We start from the raw sequence: 19,006 nt of genomic DNA, 5'->3' as shown, positions 1-19,006 counted from the left end.
TTTTGGATTAACAGAAACATAACCAGTGCCTGTTTCTAGCATGGGAAGAGCGGGTGAATCGGTGCCGTTGGCGCCAGCTGTGTGTGTCCCTGGGCAGGACGCGAGGCGGGGGCTCCCTTGCAGCTGCTGCGTCCCCTGTGAAGCCTCGGGCAGCCCGGTTAATCTGTTCCCACCCACGTGTGCCGTGCGTGATGCCTGCTCAGGGCTCTCCCTCGGCCTTGGCTTTGGACGTTGCTCATGAGTACGTGAGATGGTCGTAGCTGCTGGCTTGTGGAAGAGTCCCCGAGTCGCAGGCAGACACAGCTGTTTCACTCTCGCTCTTCACTTCTCTTTAATTTCCCTCTTTACCAGATTTTTTGGCTCTCTGCGGGGCGGCTGGCCGCTGCGGCGCGGGGGCAGCCGAGCCCCGGTGCAGCCCAGCGGGGTGGCAGTCCCGGAGCAGCATCCTCGGATGGCCTGCATGGGGGAGGAGAGAGCGATAGCTTGTGAAATGGAATCGCTACGGAACCATCTGACAGCGTAACTGGGAGTAATGTATTTACAGTGTCTTCTTGCAGCCGTGGAGATGTTGCAGAGGCTCTTTCACAACACCTTTCTTCAGCCGACTGGGAAACTTTTTCAGAGATTCAGTGGTTACCTAATATTTTTCATTTGTAATGTATATATATAATGAATATATATATCCATTATGAATTCATTAGTTTGAATCTATATCCATTACTCATCCACTAGTTTGACTATATATTCATTATTAATTCTCTAGTTCGTCTTGAAGTCCATTATAGTGGAAAATTAAAGCAAGCAATATCTGGAGATGCTGTATTTTTTGAAAAAGATACAAGCCTTTCATTGTCACATTCATAAAGCTATTGTTCATTAATTGATTGGCTATTTGGAAGGGGATGGACTAGAATGGATAATTGTTTTTGTCCTGTGGGAAACAGTTTGTTCAGCCCAGTATCTGTGGTTTCTTAGCTCTGTATTGCAGCTGATTTGCGAAAAGGAGAGGTTCTGGTTCTGAACTGCATTGAACTGGTATGACGTTTAATTAGATTTTGAATTTTTATCAAAATCTAGTAATCGCTACAACTGCAGCATAAACAAGGCTTAGTAACTCTGGTTTCTTAGGAATTTATGAAGAATGTTCATGACCGTTCTATACTTTTTGTGAAGATGCCTCCTTTCAGATCTTCTCTCTTAGAGACAGCAACAAGTATCTGTAAGTAGACTTCACATCCATCCTAATTATTATTATTTTTTTTTTTTTAATCTGAAGTTGACTTTATTCTGTCACTCCAGACCTCCTTGCCCCTCTTAGGCTTTCTGCCTTGAGGCCATCAGAAGCCGTCAGCGTAGGCTGGGACGTCTCTAGCCAACGCGTGTAGTGGAGATGCTATAAAAAAGTGTGTTTACGACAGAAGTTAAAATGAGTTCTGATGCTTTTACAGCTGGAAAACAGCACTCATTTTTCTCAGAATCCTGGAACTTTTATGTTGAGAACTACTGTGAAGTAAATGATCTATTTAATGATGGTTATGACAACTTTACAGGAGTTATTGCTACCGTGTAATTAAACGTAGAATTCTTTATGTTCTGGATTCAGATAGGCCTGTATACAGCTCTGAGCAGCAGAGATACATCATGTAAATGGCAAAGAGCAGTGAGTTGATCCTCTAATTTATTGGATTCTGTACAGTGTTTATGGCAACAAATTATTTGGGATGAAATATCAGGATTATATTGGGATCTTTATATCCTCTGCGGAGATGCGACTGAAGGAGAATGGTTATACAGCAGGACGTGGTGAATCCAAGCGGCAGCCGTTTCCCATACGGGTTTTTGGTTGGTTTGGTTTTTTAAACCTGAATCTTGAAAAATGAAAGAGCAGGGTTATATGGCCCAGAACAACTGCTTCTGTCATTTTTTTCCTCTTGAATGTTGTTTAGCAGTAGGAAGAAAACTCAAGGAAGTTATTCAAGGAAGTTATTTGATACTGGATGACAACTTTTTGACAAAAGAGACAAAACAAACTAATGGTCTGTCACATTCATGATGAGTTACCGATGGCAGCTGGAGACCTGCCATTCTCCTGTGTGAAAGTATCCCACGAGTTTTTTCAGTAATACCAAATAATTTGTTTTTCTAGAAAATAAGATTGTGTTCTGTGCCTAGATAAATTTGATAGGGAGGTACAAACTACTGCTGTGTCTTTTGTTTTGTGGGGTTGTTTTTTGGGGTGTTTTGTTTTGGTGGTGTTTTTTGTTTTTTTTTTTTTTTTTTTTTTTTTTTTTTTTTTAAACAGTGAGGTTTCGGTCTTGGAATAGAATCATAGAATAGAATCACGGGATGATTTGGGTTGGAAGGGAGCGTTAAAGGTCACCCAGTCCAACCCCCCTGCCAGGAGCAGGGACATCTCCAACCGGATCAGGTTGCTCAGAGCCCCGGCCAACCTGGCCTGGGATGTTTCCAGGGATGGGGCATCCACCGCCTCTCTGGGCAACCTGGGCCACTGCTCTACCACCCTCAGCGTAAAAAATTTTTTCCTAATATCTAATCTGTGTCCAGACACTGCTCTGACCGGCACGGCGGAGGTGGAGGATGTTTTGCCGTCTTTCCTTATTGCAGATTCATCTCCACCCTTCCAGTTCCAGCTGTGCTGTTGTTCCTTTGCCAGTTAGACCGCGGTTTTTTTGGCGGTCATCCCCAAGCCCTCGGCTGAGTGGCCACGCTAAGACTGCAGGCCTCATCCATAGAGAATGCAGCGGGGATGAGGAATGCGGCCAGGCTCCCGCTTTTCCCGAGAAGCGCCGTGCCGGCAGCTGAGGCTGGCAGGCAGCGCTAGGAGAAAGCTCCTAGAATTGGCAAAATGGTGTGGATCCACACAGAACACAGCTATGGCACTCCCTCGCTGGAAGGAGATGCTTGCGGTCGCATTCTGTCCCCTGACAGGTGCCGGGGTGGCGGCGCGAGGCTGAGCTCGGGGCCCAGGGGAGTTAGGAGCGTGTTCCTACACGTCCAGCGCTCTGTTTATCCCGCTCGCCCAGCTGAAGGTAGCGTGCCGTGCCAGAGCGGCCCGGGCATGGGTGTTCGTGAGACTCCTCTGAGAATGAGACGAGGATGATGGATTTTATGTCTCATATTAGTGTTGTAGTAAAACAGAAATCGGTGCTCATTAGGAGCTGCATGATGGATAATTACCTGTGTCTGGAAAGCTGTGCTGATGGAGGCGGCAGCCAACTCCGCCTCGCGTCCAGGCCCCAGCTGTGGTATGACCTCTTCATAAATTCCCGTTTCAACCAAAAGTTCATAGATGAAATACATTTTTCAGATATTCGTGGTCAGTAGAGACAGATTATCATGTGCTAAAATATATTTACGGGTAAGCCACTCACATTTTATTCGACGTATTCTGCTTATGAGGATGTCAGAAAACCTTCGCTATCAGGCAGACGGCAATTGCGTGGGGCTTGCACCCCTTCAGCTGCCATCTTCCCTGTCTCTATGCCAAGATCAGTTTTATCCTTTATTTTTATCTTTCCTAACAGCAATAACACAGTTATTTCCTCAGTTTCTTCTGAAATTGGGGATTTTTCCTTTCAACCTGCGTATGATCCTGGCAGCTGCAGAGCGAGCGAGATTCGGGCTGAAGTCAGACCCTTGAAAAGGAGTTTTCTGCTCCGTTGTTCAAGAAGGTAGCCCCAGCGACACCCAGCTCTCCTGGGCCGCCCGTGTGCAGGCTGGTTCCTCCCTGCAGTGTGTGTCCCTGCAGTGTGTTCCGTGTCCCCACAGAAGGAGGATGATGCCGTGAGTGTAGAGCACTATCCCAGGTTGCCCAGAGCGGTGATGGATGCCCCATCCCTGGAAACGTTCCAGGCCAGGTTGGCCGGGGCTCTGAGCAACCTGATCTGGTTGGAGATGTCCCTGCTCCTGGCAGGGGGGTTGGACTGGGTGGCCCTCAAAAGTCCCTTTCCACCCAAACCATTCTGTGTTGCTATGACTGTGATTTTTCAGTTTTTTCAGTTTTTGGAGTGCCTGTCAGTCACATTTGTACACGGTACCTGCAGATCCCTGCACCTTTCACAGCGTTCGCCGTGTGCTTGGTCAAACCAACAAGCTGGGGGTTTCTGCTCATCAGCACTGAGGGTCTGAGAGTACCGTGGGGACACTGTGGGGCTAGGCTGTGCTTATTTTTTTTCCATGCTTATTTTGCAGCAGTCCCTGAGCAGAGCCTTTACTGAATTGTTGAATAAATTGAATACTCCGGAACCTACAGGCTCTGCTTTTTCTTTTCCCTTTATCTTGAATTCTGTGCTTTCTATTCTCCGCTCCTCCAAAGACCTCGGCGCTTTTACCAAGCCCTTGTGAGGGGGCTGTTTTCATTTCCGAAGGAGGCCTATCTCCGCTGACGGATGATGAAAAACGTCTGCAGGCAGAACGCTGGAAAAAGAGCATTTTCATTCTTTGTGGGCATGCTTCATGCCAGCTCCGTTATCCCTGCCTGCACCACGATGGTCACTGAAGAGATGAGCTGTTAATTCTTGCGCTTGGAGGTAAAGCTATTTTTGATAGACGTATTTTTTTTTTCAAAAGCACACTTCAAAAATATTTGCAATCAGCTTCAGTAAGTCCACAAGCAGAACTGCTGAATTACTGCTCCTTCCCAGTCACGCAGCGGCGTGAGGCTGCGTGAGGCACGTGCCGATCCTCCCTCGCAGAGCGATGGGTGCGTACGGCTCCTTCTCAACGTACGCGGGTGTGAGAGGGTGCAGAAGGCTGCTGAGAATTGTAGGTTACTTTGGTCTCAACATCTTGAACGATAACCACGGAAGAGGTGTGCTGCACATTAAAGCAGCCTCGTTTGTTTTGCTGGAAACGTGAATTTATGCCCTCGAAGGACAAATCTTTTTTTTCTTTTCTTTTCTTTTTTTTTTTTTTCCTTTTGGTGCTTGATTCAAACCAAGCTCGATTTCATTGATTGCAGCCAGCGGTTCGGGAAAGGCAGGTAAAGCTGATTTCAGGTGCTGTCTGGCCTCTCTGTGTGGAGAGACCAAATTAAATAATTCTGCCGCTTGGAAAAGCGGTGAGCAAAGAAGATAAAGGGAGTGTTTGTAACGGCATCAACAGGCAGAGAAGGTTGATTAGGGATTCACTGTGTCTGCCAAGGTAAAAAATAATGAAAGTGTGAGATCACAAATAAAAAGGGATGCCTTTTTTTTTTTTTTTTTTTTTTTTGCCAGTGGTGCTTGGTTAAGTCACGCAGTTCATTGTCAAAAAGGTAAACCGATGTAAAAAGGGAGTATGCGTGCTGATGGCGATCTGTTCAACAAAGCGAAACGACCTGGGTACAGCTCCCACCTCAGCACAGGGACATCTCTGGATGAATTATTTTAAAACCTGTGAATTCTCTTCTGCTGTGATCTTCGAGCTGCTCTGAGTCAGTGTGCTAGGCCAGACAGACCTTCGTCCTCATCTGGGAAGGGATTTGTCGTCTTGGGATTTAATGGAAGCCTTTCCTGGATGGGCACGAAACAAAGGAAGGTTTTTGGTTTGGGTTTCCTGAGTTATAGTATGAAAAACTGGAAGAGGCCTGAAGATGCTTTATCCAATCGGTTCTGCTGTCGATATCCTTTATTCCCACGTTTTTCATAGCTCTGTTGTAAATTCCTTGGCAAACAAGTTTTTCTTAACTTACCCACTGAATCGTCAGCACAGACTTTGGTGTTGGTCTGACCTCCTGTCTCCTTTATTTTCTGGTTTTAGCTGAGATTTCTCTTTCCTCCGTTCCCCACACACACTTTTAACTTTACCCACCTGCACTCAACCCTTAAGTATTTGTAAAAAGCATCCGATCTCCACTTTTTATGTGTGTAGCTCGTGAAAATTCTTCTGTCTCCTCAGGTGCATCAAGGCACCAGTATAGTTCCCAAACTTGTTTTGTTGTTTGGATTTTGTCTAGGTTTCCTTGAAAGGCTGTAAAATCTCTTTTCAGAGAGAGCAAATATTTCTTTAAAGAAACAAAAGACAGCAACTCACATCTGCTGTGGATGTTGTGAGTCCAGTTCATTGTGCCCCGTGGTGTGGGGAGAGCCTAGGTGACCTTCGGAGATCTGCTCCCATCCCTAGGCTTCTCTCCTTTTCTTTCTTACATTTAAATGTTGACAGGTAGATCTGCAATTTCGAGTTCGTTAATCAGTGTGATTGACGGAGGAGAAGAGGAATCTAGGTCTGTATTTTGTTAAGCTTTTTCATAATTTTTAATGTGAGAAGATAGAGCTAATACAGTCTTTGTGGAAAGGAGAACTGAGGTGTGTATTTGCCGTACAAATTCCACGTACATCTAAGGATGTAAGAATTTGGAGGGTTTGTGTAAATTTGGTGTTTCATAAAATACTCTGGACAAGTGGATTTGAAGTATGCTGTGCTGACGAAGTGTGCTGTGCTTCCTAGGCAGAGGGCGAAGCAGAACGTGAAAGGGCGGTGAAATGACAAGATCAATATTTGGGAAAACCGTAACATTGTTTTGTTTGCTTTGGATAAATAACAGATCGCTCAGTATAAATGTTTATATTGTCTCTCTGCATGTAGAAAGTCAATTTCCGTGGTGTAGTTGGTGTTAGAAACCTCTTGACACCATCTTTAGATTCTCAGATCTGGTCAGTGCTAGGAAAACTTCCATTTTCTATGAAAAGCTTTGTCAAATCGAATGTTTGCAAAAAATCTTAATTTGTAAATATTCCTGCCATCTCTGGTGTTGTGATGTTGACTTGGTTCTCCTTTCAATATTTTACATACTGTTGGAAAATGGAAAGTGTTATTTTCCTAACTCGAGCATGGTTGCATCGGTGTGTGCTTCGCATCTGTTGGGTTTGAGATGGCGGAAGGCTGTTCCTCACAGAGTCTGGGCTCAAACCTTGTCCATTCGAATATGGGAGAGGAAAAACCACGGGAGATGTTCCTGGATATGGATTCAGTGACACCTCAGAGAGCGCTGGGGGTGTGCGGTGGGTAATTCATAAACCGTGTGCGTCCTCTCAGAAGATTTCATAAGCTGAGGTGGCTGCATTTTAACCACGGCTAAATTAAATATTGTTCTCCGTCAGAGATATGTGTGCGCCGTGATTGAAATGTAATCTGATAATACTTCGCTTTGAATAAAGCCAGGGGAGTGGAAAGGCTGTTTAGGACATTTCTGATGAGTTTGGTAATAAACTTCAGGACAGGAAAATGGCTTTGAAATTCTATCTTGATAAACCTCAGTAAATAATAAAACACTGTGGAATCTTGTAATGAAAATTAGTTTTGCAGATGAAAGAATATACAGCTCATGCTTTCACGCAGAATAAACAAAAGCGTTCAGGCTGAGTTTAATCCGAGTCGCTGGGATGGTACGCTGCGGAGGCGTGGGGATCTGTAATGAGTTTGCAGTGAGGCTACGCGGGAGCGTAACTGCAGCCCGCTTGGCGTTCCTCGGGCTCAGAACGTGAAATCCGTCACTGGTGGTGCTCCTCGCGTTGTAGGGACACAATTTCAATAGCTGGCTTTACCACGAGGAGAGGCAGCAGGTTTACTGTTGTAATAACGGGTTGCTAAATTATTTTTGGGTTTTTTCCCCTAAATAATTTGTTTTAATGAAAACTTTGATTTCTACAGGAGAAAATTGTTACTAAGATGTTTTTGCCCAATCCTGAAGTGTTTCAGGAGAAAATAAAACCATTTTGGTACACCGCTTTACTGTTGCGGAGACGTTTAGTTTGGGTGCCTCGCTGTGTTCCACGAGCGGGACGGGAGCCGGCAGGCCGATGCTGCGTTATGGAGAGGTGGTCCGGCTCTTCTGGATGGCCTCTGTGGGGTCCTTGGAGCTGGTACAGACCCTTAAATATGGCTTTGGAGGCAGAAAACCAGAGAATGCCTCTTCCAAAAGATGATGGGACTGAAGGATGCCACAAGGCCAAACTTCCTTCACCTTCTCATCACTCCTTTTCCTCCTCAGAGACGTTCAGCCCATTTCCAAGGAATTCCTTCCTTTCCATTTACGCTGCGTTTCTCGGAGGAAAGGACGTTGGCCAAGCGCCCTTCTGTGCTTCTTACCTGTTTTTCCATGGCCGCAGTGGTCGCGCTGACTCTTTTTGCCTGCTCCCTTCTGCTATTTAAGTAAATTTGTGCCCTTTGCCTCTTCCAGCAAAGACAGGGCAGAATTTATTTCCATAAACAAAATTTGCGGCTTGAGGGGCCAGCTCTTCCCATTACAGCCTCGAGGAGCCTCATCGTGTCCCCAGAAAGCGATGATTTAGCGGTGTTTAACTACCAGCCGTTAATCCCAAATATTTTATGTTTGCATTATGTGTTACATAAATATACCTAGTGAAATGTTCCGAGAGAAATTTAATCGCACGCACAACGTATAATTGTGGGTGTGCGTGTGCCGTGCAGGATGAGGAGCGCCCAAGCAGTTCTCCGGGGAAGCGTAGCTGCGGAGAGGCCGCAAGCACGGCACGGCTCTGTTCTTCTCATACTTTATTTCTTCCCGGTGGCATTTCTAAATGGTTTTGACTGCGGGATGGGCTCTCTGAGATAAAATCCCTCCTGTTGGGGAACGTGCTAGCAGTGTGGTCGTTAACTCCGTCCCCAAGGCCGGGTGAGAGGCATCGGCAGCACTGCTCGGACGTGAGGAAAGGTATCGAACAGCATCTCACCCGGTGCACCTCAGCCACTGAGCCTGTCCTCAGGAAATCCCATCGGATGCAGCAAAAGCGCGTCGTTTCTTCCTGTTACAGCAGATAAAGGTGCTGCTTCTGATCAAAGGGAGGGATAAAAAATATATCACATAATACTGTAAGGTGTTCTTTGCTCGACTGACGCACAAAGTAGAACTAGAGAAGAAAATTTCTGTGCCCAGAGTCTGTAATATTTATTTTTAAAAAGCCTTTTATGTAAATTCCTGCTAGGTTGTTCTAGCAAGCCCTGCTGTCTGATTCGTGTGGAAAAATAATGGATTTTTCCTCAAAAAGTCACTTAGTCTACTTCCCATGCGTTTTGTAGAAAAGGGTTTATTTTTCTAGCGTATTTTTTTGTTTGCAAAAATAAGTGATTTAATTACTCTTCTGTCTTTATCTGGTTGGAGACATCTCTGCTCCTGGCAGGGGGTTGGGCTGGATGGGCTTTAAAGGTCTCTTCCAACCCAAACCATTCTGTGATTCTGTGCAATTAATCAGCATTAATTATTCAGCCTCAGTCAGGAGGCTGATTTAAAGAGCAAAGGTAAGATGAGTTAAGAATTCAGGTGGTGTTCTCTTGGTTGGTACGCCATCTCAGTGGCTGGGAGGGAGACTGGCCTCTCCTGCTCAGCTGCGCAGTGAGGTCAGAGAAGGATGCTAATAACGCTTCTGTTGGGTTTTGGTGAGCTTTGCTTTAGAATAACACTTATAATTGTTTGTATACATGGGATGTTTCCTTTCTTTTCATATACTGTTTCCTAAAAGGCAGTCTGTATCGTGTTTTTGTGTGCTTGAATGAGATGATGCTACAATTTTCCTTAAAATTGAAATTTGACTGTACGAATATTTCTCAAAACTGGTCTCTAATAAAAGTAAAAAGTAAAATATACTCTATCGGAGTTTGGATACTGTATTTTTCAGGATAGATTTATTTTTTTTCCAAACCTTTCCTCTCTGCAGAATCTGACGGAGAATCAGGTGCTGTGCTGCGTAATCCTGGTGTCCATCTCTTGCAAATAGTCATTACCGTCATCCTGCCTACAACCAAAAGCTGCCAGAGACCAAATCTGGGGTTCTTAATCATCTCAGAAAGGAGCTAGATATAAATTCAGATCCAGGTGGAGAAAAAAACCTCACAGTGGAGCACAGAGAAAATTGTGGGGAGTTGCTAGGTTTTTTTTTTTTAATGTTTGTTGATGAACACCCAAAATTGGGGAACCCCGTCGGCGCGGGATAAAACTGCCGGCCAGGCGCTAAAAGTTGGCTTCCGCTCTCTTGCGTTACAGCTGTCATCTCTCGAAACCAAGAGGGGCCCGGAGAGATGGGGAAGGCTGTGCTCATTCCCAAGGACGAGCAGGAGAAGATGAAGGAGCTCTTCAAAATCAACCAGTTTAACCTGATGGCCAGTGACCTGATTGCCCTCAACCGGAGTTTGCCGGACGTGAGACTGGATGGGTGAGTCTGATCGCTGAGGAAAAGAGTTACTGCGTCGCAAACGTCGTTATCCTGCGTGATTTGTTTTGTGAACAGCTGAAATATCGTCAACTGAGAGCAGCCAGTTCACATTGCGGCACATAACAAAATGTCCTCCTGTGCGTCTTGGCACCTGGAATCGTTGAAATAGTTTTTCTTCAGGGAAAACTTTATTTCTAAGTTTTTAAAATGATAAAAATATCAGTGCCTACTTTAAAATCTTCATAATTAATTTAAATGGACATTTTAATGCTGATAAGGAGAAAATGCTACCAATACCAAAAGCTACCTGCAGGATGTGGCTTTCTTGTAGTTTTAGCCGTAGAAATTTCTGGAATAATCAGAATTTCATAGAACACCTTTCAGAATGTTTGCAGCAATATAAAAACTTGAGGAAGATTTTGTCGTTGGGGTTTTTGGGGTTTTGTTTTGTTTTGAAGTCTGGTAACTTACAGTCATTACTTTTGAGTGAAGCCTGAAGTTTGTGTGGTGACTTTGAGACTGTGGAGTAGCTTCAGGGAGTGTTTCGCCAAGTCCATTGAATTCTTTTTATTTGGAATTTACAGATTAATTTTTTCCAGTCACAGCAGTGGGCTTGTGTTTTCAGCAGTCAGAGAATTTCCTCCTCTCTCCCAGTAGCAGCGTTAAAGCTAGCTGATGGAGAAGGCTATCATCAAGCCCATTTTATTTAACTTGAAACCTTCCCATAAAGGGACATTCCCTATGAATCCCTAATAGAATTGCAGGCGTGGAGGATTATCCAAACTAACACGCTTTTGGAAGGAAATTTTTAGAGGCGGTAATTTTTTTTCCAGTTGATTTTCATAGAAACCTAGTGTTGATTGAATTTTACCTTTCTCCAATTCAATTTTTTTGCCCTGTTCTCCTTCTGCTGCATGAACAATCTGATTTACAGGTATTGCAGCTTGTAACAAATACAAATTTAGAGAAATACAAGCACAGCTAAATATATACAAGTGGTCAGATCTTCTAAAATCTCCATTACTTTTGCTTCATAAGCTGACTTGTCACTTAGCTGAGATCTTCCTTATTGTGCTTTGTTTGAAATTAAATCCTTCAGGTTCCCATGAAATTTCAAATAAAATAAACGCTTTTTTTCTCCTGGACTTGATTTGTAAATGCTTGCAAATAACGGGTTTTGGAAAGCTCGCGTGTGGGAGAGCGAGCGCGTACCGGAAAACCAGGTAAAGCGTTCCACTTAACGAACAGTTGCGCTCCGGTGGAGGGAGACGAGCCGTTTAACGCTGAGAGAAATCTGCCTGACTGCGTTTTCCTGATGGAAAGGAGTTTTGTATTCGTTGTTGAAAGGGCAGAAAGTAGTATGGGATTTAGGGGGGAAAAAAAAAGTATTTCCTCGTTTTCCTCTTCAGACAAATGCTTTCTGTACATATTCATTCTTTAAGGATTATTGAATTGTTGTGAAAGCCAATTTATAATGCTTTGCTGTTAAGGAAGAATATGATTTCATGGTTAACATATTTAGTGTATGACAGAAGGATGTTTTTACTGACATGGGAGACAGAGGCATCCGATTTAAACTGGGTGTCTAACTGTGCTCTCATATTATGGATCGAGAGCAGCCCTGAGGAGAAAGACCTGGGAGTGTTGGTAGACGAGAGGTTCAACATGAGTGGGCAATGCGCCCTTGCAGCCCAGAAGGCCAACCGCATCCTGGGCTGCATCAAGAGGAGTGTGGCCAGCAGGTCGAGGGAGGTGATTCTCTCCCTCTGCTCTGCCCTGGTGAGACCCCACCTGGAGTACTGCGTCCAGCTCTGGAGCCCCCAGAACAAGGACATGGACCAGTTGGAAAGGGTCCAGAGGAGGGCCACGAAGATGATAAAAGGGCTGGAGCACCTCTCTTATGAGGACAGGCTGAGAGAGCTGGGGCTGTTCAGCCTGGAGAAGAGGAGGCTCCGGGGAGACCTGATAGCGGTCTTCCAGTGCCCAAAGGGGGCCTACAAGAAAGATGGGGAGAGGCTGTTTAGTAGGGCCTGTTGCGATAGGACGAGGGATAATGGTTTTAAAATAGAGGGGGGTAGATTTAGATTAGAAATTAGGAAAAAATTTTTTACGATGCGGGTTATAGAACACTGGAACAGGTTGCCCAGAGAGGTGGTGGATGCCCCATCCCTGGAAACGTTCAAGGCCAGGTTGGATGAGGCTCTGAGCAACCTGATCCGGTTGGAGATGTCCCTGCTCCTGGCAGGGGGGTTGGACTAGATGACCTTTGAAGGTCCCTTCCAACCCTAACCATTCTATGATTCTATGATTATAAACGCAGGCTTTCCTTTCAGAGGCCAGGTTTTCTGTGGCAAAATTAGATGAATAGGGGAAAAAAAAGAAAGTTCTTGCTGGACGTGAGAGCTAGTGGGAAATTTGTAATAACCGGTGTAGTGTGGGTACTGCTGCGTTATGAGTAATTGTTAGCTGATGACAAGATCAGTGTTAGCGAGGCGTAGGTGTGTTAGTGCCTGTATTGGCTGTGAAGCTGCTGCACTCAATGCAGCGGAAAACTGGAGACCAGAGAGACGAAACGCTGCTGGAAGGTCGTGGGGGTAGGGTCGGCTGTTGTAGGGCAGCGGCCGAGGGGAGCGGGAGCGGCCGGGCGGCTCTCACTCCTGTGGCGATGCTGGGGTTCGGGGAGTGAAGGGCACTTATCCAGGACTAATCCACTCGTGGCGCGACTTGACCTGTTTGTTGTCTCTATCACATGTCAATGTTTTGCTGCGTCTAAGTGACGTTTTGGCGTTCCTCTGAACCTCTGCCGTGCCATCCATTCGCAGTCTTGGCCTGCGCAAGCCATGAAAGGGATTCACGTGGTGCCAGGGTTGTGCGGGGGTCTCCTGGGATGGAACGCCTGAGCACTGCTCCTCTTCCCTGTCCCTGATGGATGCGGCGACTTCCATTCTTGCGCCGGTTTAAGGTTGAGGTGTTGGAAAAGCCTTCTCCTCCGTGATGTCCTCTTCTTGTTCCCGGTGGTGTCAAGTGTAGGCTTAAAGCAGACAATGACGTGTCCAACTTCTCACACCCTGTCTTCAATGACATAAAACCTCAGCTTACCCATCAGTCCTGCGTTTAGAAGGTTTTGTGATTTTCAACGGGGATTTAATCCTAAATGTGAACTGTCATCGCCTGGTGAGGTTTCCCACTGCCTTTGTATCTCTACGAAAGTGATCTAGATTTGTGCGTTATAATATCACATCTATGTAGCAAATGAATGTCTACAAGTAGATGTAAGAATGCTCGTAAGAAGCAAACAGCCCAAGAAAAAGAGGTGGCTTGCTGTAATTTCTCAGTCTAGAAATTCGTTCTTCAGTTACTGCGGTGTATTTGTTGGCAGTCGATGGGAAGAGGGCAGGGAAAGGGAAGTAGTGCGCTGACACAGTAGCTTTTTCATTGTTGGGGGGTATTTATAGATATATTTTATATGTATATGTGTAAAATTAATCCATTCCCGTTCTGTTCCTGTTCTGGCCTTCCCCATTCCTTTTCCCTCTTGGCTCCTCGCTCCCTTTTTACTCGGGCAGGCAGCTTGATCCCATCCTGACGCGGGTGCGCGGGTTTCTCTCGCTGTGCCACGGCTGCCGCTGTCTACGTAGCGCTCTGCGTCTCCTCCTGGGAGTCAGGCGCCAGCGTACAGACCGGGAGCGAGGATCGGCGGTGCTCGTCGCGCCTTTCCGCTCTCCCCCACGTAGGCCTCAGCGGCAGGGCGCCAGGGCTCTCGCCGTCGGGATCCTCGCTGCTGTTGTGCCTCCGAATGATCAAAGTAGGGCCCTGGCAAATGGAGGGGGGTGTGAACGGCATCAGAGTCTGAATGAGAAACACATATTCATGGGGGAAAAAATCTGAGAGAATCTTAGGTTTTTTGACGTTAGCATGCAAAGAGCTCCTGAAACCTTTTGTGACTCTGTTTCTGATTAAATATTTGATGGCTGTGAGCTAGTTCTGGATTTACACTGCAACCACAGTACTCGTGTGTGTTCAGCCTGGAGAAGAGGAGGCTCCTGAGAGCGGCTCCCAGTGCCCAAAGGGGGCTGCAGGAAAGGTGGGGAGAGACTCTTCAGCAGGGCCTGCTGTGACAGGACGAGGGGTCACGGTTTCAAGAGAGAGGGAGGGAGGTAGATTTAGATCGGATATTAGGAAAAAATTTTTTACGCTGAGGTTGGTAGAGCAGTGTCCCAGGTTGCCCAGAGAGGCGGTGGATGCCCCATCCCTGGAAACATTCCAGGCCAGGTTGGACGGGGCTCTGAGCAACCTGATCTGGTTGGAGATGTCCCTGCTCCTGGCAGGGGGTTGGACTGCGTGGGCTTTAACGGGCCCTTCCCACCCTCCTGTGATTCTAAGATGAGAGAGACTTTTTTTTTCCTAAGGAAAAATGTTAGATCTCTAAAAAACAATTTCATTCTATGAATTGCAGGAAGACAAGGAAGGCTGGGTTGGTTGCTGGCTAGTGAGAAGTTCCCTTTACAGGTTTGTGAAATAAGGCACCTGTCTGATCTCGTCCTTCTCCCAAAATCCACCTCCCGTCGGCTGTAACGCAGCAGTGTGGCCAAGTCCCGTCGTGTCTCTGTTCCTGGAGACTTTAATCAGTGTCAGGTCTAATCTGAAGCAGCTATTGATTAAACCTTAAACCCTATTTAATTCAACATAGAAATGTTGAATTTTATTTCTAAGTATTTTCTCCAGCAAGGGAAGAAATCCACCTTCAGTCTTTTTTTGATTTCTATTGCGTAAGAGTTCCTTTGTTGCCAGGTTTCTCTGCTTACAGCTTCCTATAATTAAAAGCTAATTTGTTTTTTAAGATCTTGCTGTGTACATACAGTTACGCGTAGACAAACTGTAAACCACCTGTGAACAAGAAGGCTCAGGGAGAAGTCAGTAATTAGTTTGGACTAGAAATTACTTTGAAATGACAGTTTAGAAATGATTCCACCTTGTTAAGGGGGGAAAAAATCACCCAGGGTGAGTGGCGGTAGGGAGAGAAACTACGTGCAGGTGATCTCGGTAAGAGCAAACCAGTTCCCAGTGTGTGACTTAGCCGGTGACTGTTAAAATAAGTGAATACATACTTCTCCAGCAATGAGAAAAATATGTTCATGAGTCAACAGATGGCTTCTGAACTGGTTTTGTGAGTCTTTCATCTGTACTTTCATATAACAAAAGGTACAATTAAAATTTGTTGCTACTTCCTCTTTGTTGCTTTTTAGAATCACAGAACTGTTTGGGTGGGAAGGGACCTGTAAAGCCCACCCACTCCAGCCCCCCTGCAAGGAGTGGGGACGTCTCCAACCCCCGTACTACCAAAGCAATGGCAACTGCCACGGGGTTCTTCCCGGGTTGCTCCTAAAATTCAAAATGTAGTGTGTCATAGCTTTGAGACAGGGTGGTCCTCTGCTCTCTGCCTGGCACTGGAGAGCTGGTGGAGCGTGTCTCCATGGGAGGGTCTGGGTCGCTCTACGTCTGGAGGTGTACCCAAGGAGCAGAAATGCTGCTGGGGAGGAGGGATTGTGTCTGGAGGCTGGATAAAAGGTTTTGGCTGTTGACCTAGCTAGTTCTTTAGACTCAGTACTGGCATCTGTTTGTAGACATTGATACACATGGATCTGTGAAGATGTCCTTTGTTCAGAGAGCTTCCGAAGAGTTTGGTTTCCAGGAAGACAGACTTGCTTCTTGTTGACGTGCTGTTTCAAGTGGACTGTAGTCTGCTTTAGAGTAGGGCAGTTAATGTGAGGAGATACGGTTGTAGAATAGAAGTTGTCAGCTCCTTACTTAGTGTTAAAATAGTTGAAAACAAATTTCAGTTCAGTTTCAGCTGACTGCTGTCAGCTTGGGATAGTGGCCTTACCAGAGAGGGCTCCAAAATATCATTCTACTACGTGTGAAGAGTGGCTTTGTTTTATAGAAAAATTGATCTCAAGGAGAGATTTTTGTTTCCTTTATTTATGGCTTCCAGTGACTTCCAGTGCATGGCTTACCCATCTTTTAAAAACATGTGGCTAGTTCACATTCTTGAAGTACGTCAAGGTTATCCACATTGCAAGGATAAGCACCTTCCCAGTTTTCCCATAAATATCTTAAGTAATGTACCAATGATGGATTGAACCTTTAGGTATTTAGTCCTCACATGGTATGCATTTTGGGGAAATATGTAGTATATGAACAGAAAACACTCATATTTTTGTTAGATCGATCTTCTGCCAGTTCTACTCATCCCCGGACAGTTCTCCCATGTACCCGCAGGCCGATCCCAACCCTCGCTGGCAGCAGAGTCCGCCCGGTGAAGTGACTGTAACTCAATTTTCTGGTTTAACAGCGCAAGGCTGTTCAAGCATGAAATTGCTTCCTTCGTGTAGAGCCGTCCCCTTTGCCTGGCGAGTCAAGGCTCAGAAACGCCTGGTTGCTGTGGGGGCTGCTGGCGGTGCAGCGGGTTGTTGTGAGGAACAAAGTTCAGCTTTTACGCCTGCCTGTAAGGGAGATGTGGGAATGAGTCTCTAGAGTCAACTGAGAAGTGAGAAGATGCTACAAAATTATGTTCAGCAGCAAGAAAAACTACTCATAGATTCTTTACGAAGACAAGAGTGCTTAATGATTAAAACATGTTGTTAATGCTTCTTTTTTCTTTTAAGAGGATGGGCAGAGGCAAGCAAACTCCATCTCAGCCATGCAACCTGTCAGATGATTCTTCTGCCACCAGATAGAAATATAGAATCCCAGAAGGGTTTGGGGCTGGAAGGGGCCGTTAAAGCCCACCCAGCCCAACCCCCCTGCCAGGAGCGGGGACATCTCCAACCGGATCAGGTTGCTCAGAGCCCCGGCCAACCTGGCCTGGGATGTTTCCAGGGATGGGGCATCCACCGCCTCTCTGGGCAGCCTGGGCCACTGCTCTACCAAGAGATCCTTGGTTCAGCTTTTGTCAGCAGGTGCGTAGCCAGCTTCGGCGTTGCAGGGTGTATCCTAATTCACTCCAAGCAGAAATGAGGAGCAGTTAAAAGCATCTGTCAGAGGCAGTCCTGGCCCTGCAGAAGCTCTGGTCACCACCCAGGTGGGCGTCTGTTCTGCTCTGGCTGGTCACGGTGGATCTAACACGGGCAACTTCGGGTTTTCAGTATCTGTCCCGCTCTGCTGGCAGCGTGGTCTTGTTTTTTGAGACTGCCTGTGGCATGTAGAGAAAATTCACGTTGTTGCAAAGAAGTAATCGGAAATAGTTGTGAGAATGTCAGGAAGTAAGCCTGTACGGGTAATCTGTGCGCCTGTTCTTTGTCCTCCCCAATGGAAGCTGTCCTCCAGCTTGGTGATGGTCGTTTGTTCAGAGGAACTGGCTGCTCTCTGCCTTATCCTGTAAACTCCGTTAAAAATTTGTGCATTATTGTTGCGAGTAAGAATGCAGTAAAAAAAAATTAATAACTTCCCAGTAATTTATGTGTTAGTGTGTGCAGGCTGAAAAAAAGCACTTTGATTTCTGAAAACTGTCTCTGGAGGCTTCCAGAATTCTCCTGACTGACTGCTCTGGAATTGCTTTACAGGACAGTGCTAATCCTGGTGGATTTATGAAATGGGCCATTCGATATTGGGGATTCAAAGTTGAAACTTGTTAAAACATTTTTCAAAATATTTTTAACAAGTTGGGTAAGTTTGAGGTTAGCTTGGGGAATTTCAAGGCAGATTCAGCGATGATGCAGTGAAAAATGGCGCTGGAAATGGAACAGCAATAACAGTCAAAAAACCTCCCAGAAAGCCGTATCTGATCTCATCGGTAATTTCTGGTACGGATCTTGGATTTTTGTTGGAAAAAGTGGAGAAATTACAAAGAAGCCTCTAGTATAGTTGTCTGAAAAAGAAATAGTCCCCTCTGCGCCATGTTTGCTCCTAATAGTACTGCACTGTATTACGGGGTTCTCAAACGTAAAAAGAGCTTTGAGCTGACGTAACTCCTAAAACATTAACGTGGAGTTTGGGATTGAAAATTCCCAAGGAAGAGCTGACGTTCGAGGCTGTACCCGAAGCTTTACGAGCAGCGATAGCTGTGAGTGAAGGGTGCTTGCTCCTACAAACGGCAAACCTATTTGCACCCTGAAATGGAACACCAGAGAACAGTGTGCATTAGATATTTTCGCATCCATCGTCTGCTGGGTACAAAAATTGGTTAGCATCGAAATATTTTGATAGGATGAAATTCAATAAGACAATGTGGATGCAGTTCTGGCAGAACTCTACTTTCCTCATGTTTTGCCAGAGTGTGTTTTAAAATTAAGTGCAGCTTTCCTTGCGTTTTTAAATGCAGTTCAAGATCAGAAGAATCAGGATCCTCTGCAACACCGCTGCCTTGCTTTGCCTTCCGTGGGACTAAAACCCCAAAGGCTGGTCATTCTGCCCTGCGGCCACAGAGGCGTTTTTATTTTCACGAAAGCAGAGCAGTAAAAGGTAATGACTGAATAATCATGAAAATACCTCAAGTCATAAAAACTACAAATATTTAACACAATTCTATATGTTTCCAAATTGATCATATTAAAAATACTATGTAATAAATAGTATGCAATAGTTATATTCTCTTTTTTTTTTTCCCTCCAAATACTTTGTTTTCATGCGTGATCTTTTGCCTTGAGTTTTTTCCCCTGAGAGCTTCAGCACAATTCTGGAAGGGATAAAATCCCCGTGCAGCCCTTCACGCTCGCGTAGTTTGCAGGCAGCCGGTGGGCAGGGTGGTAAATAGGCAGTCTCGCTCTGTTTCCATGTTACTGATCTCAGAAAATGTGTTTTTCTCACATTTAAACAGCTGTATTTACTTCATGTGTATT

At 45.5% G+C, this 19,006-nt stretch overlaps 1 protein-coding gene across 1 annotated transcript in view; it reads left to right on the top strand.

The window, feature by feature from the left end:
• GALNT13 (polypeptide N-acetylgalactosaminyltransferase 13) overlaps positions 1-19,006 on the top strand; it is a 98,027-nt gene that overhangs the window by 24,238 nt on the left and 54,783 nt on the right. Inside the window, exon 3 of the mRNA XM_086750694.1 lies at positions 10,001-10,169. Within this exon, the coding sequence (XP_086606820.1) occupies positions 10,001-10,169 (169 nt within the window). The remainder of the gene's footprint in view (positions 1-10,000; positions 10,170-19,006) is intronic.

Source organism: Chlamydotis macqueenii, chromosome 6 (assembly GCF_036417535.1).
Source record: "Chlamydotis macqueenii isolate bChlMac1 chromosome 6, bChlMac1.mat, whole genome shotgun sequence".
NCBI lineage: Eukaryota > Metazoa > Chordata > Aves > Otidiformes > Otididae > Chlamydotis > Chlamydotis macqueenii.
This window is presented reverse-complemented; position numbering and strand designations above follow the sequence as displayed.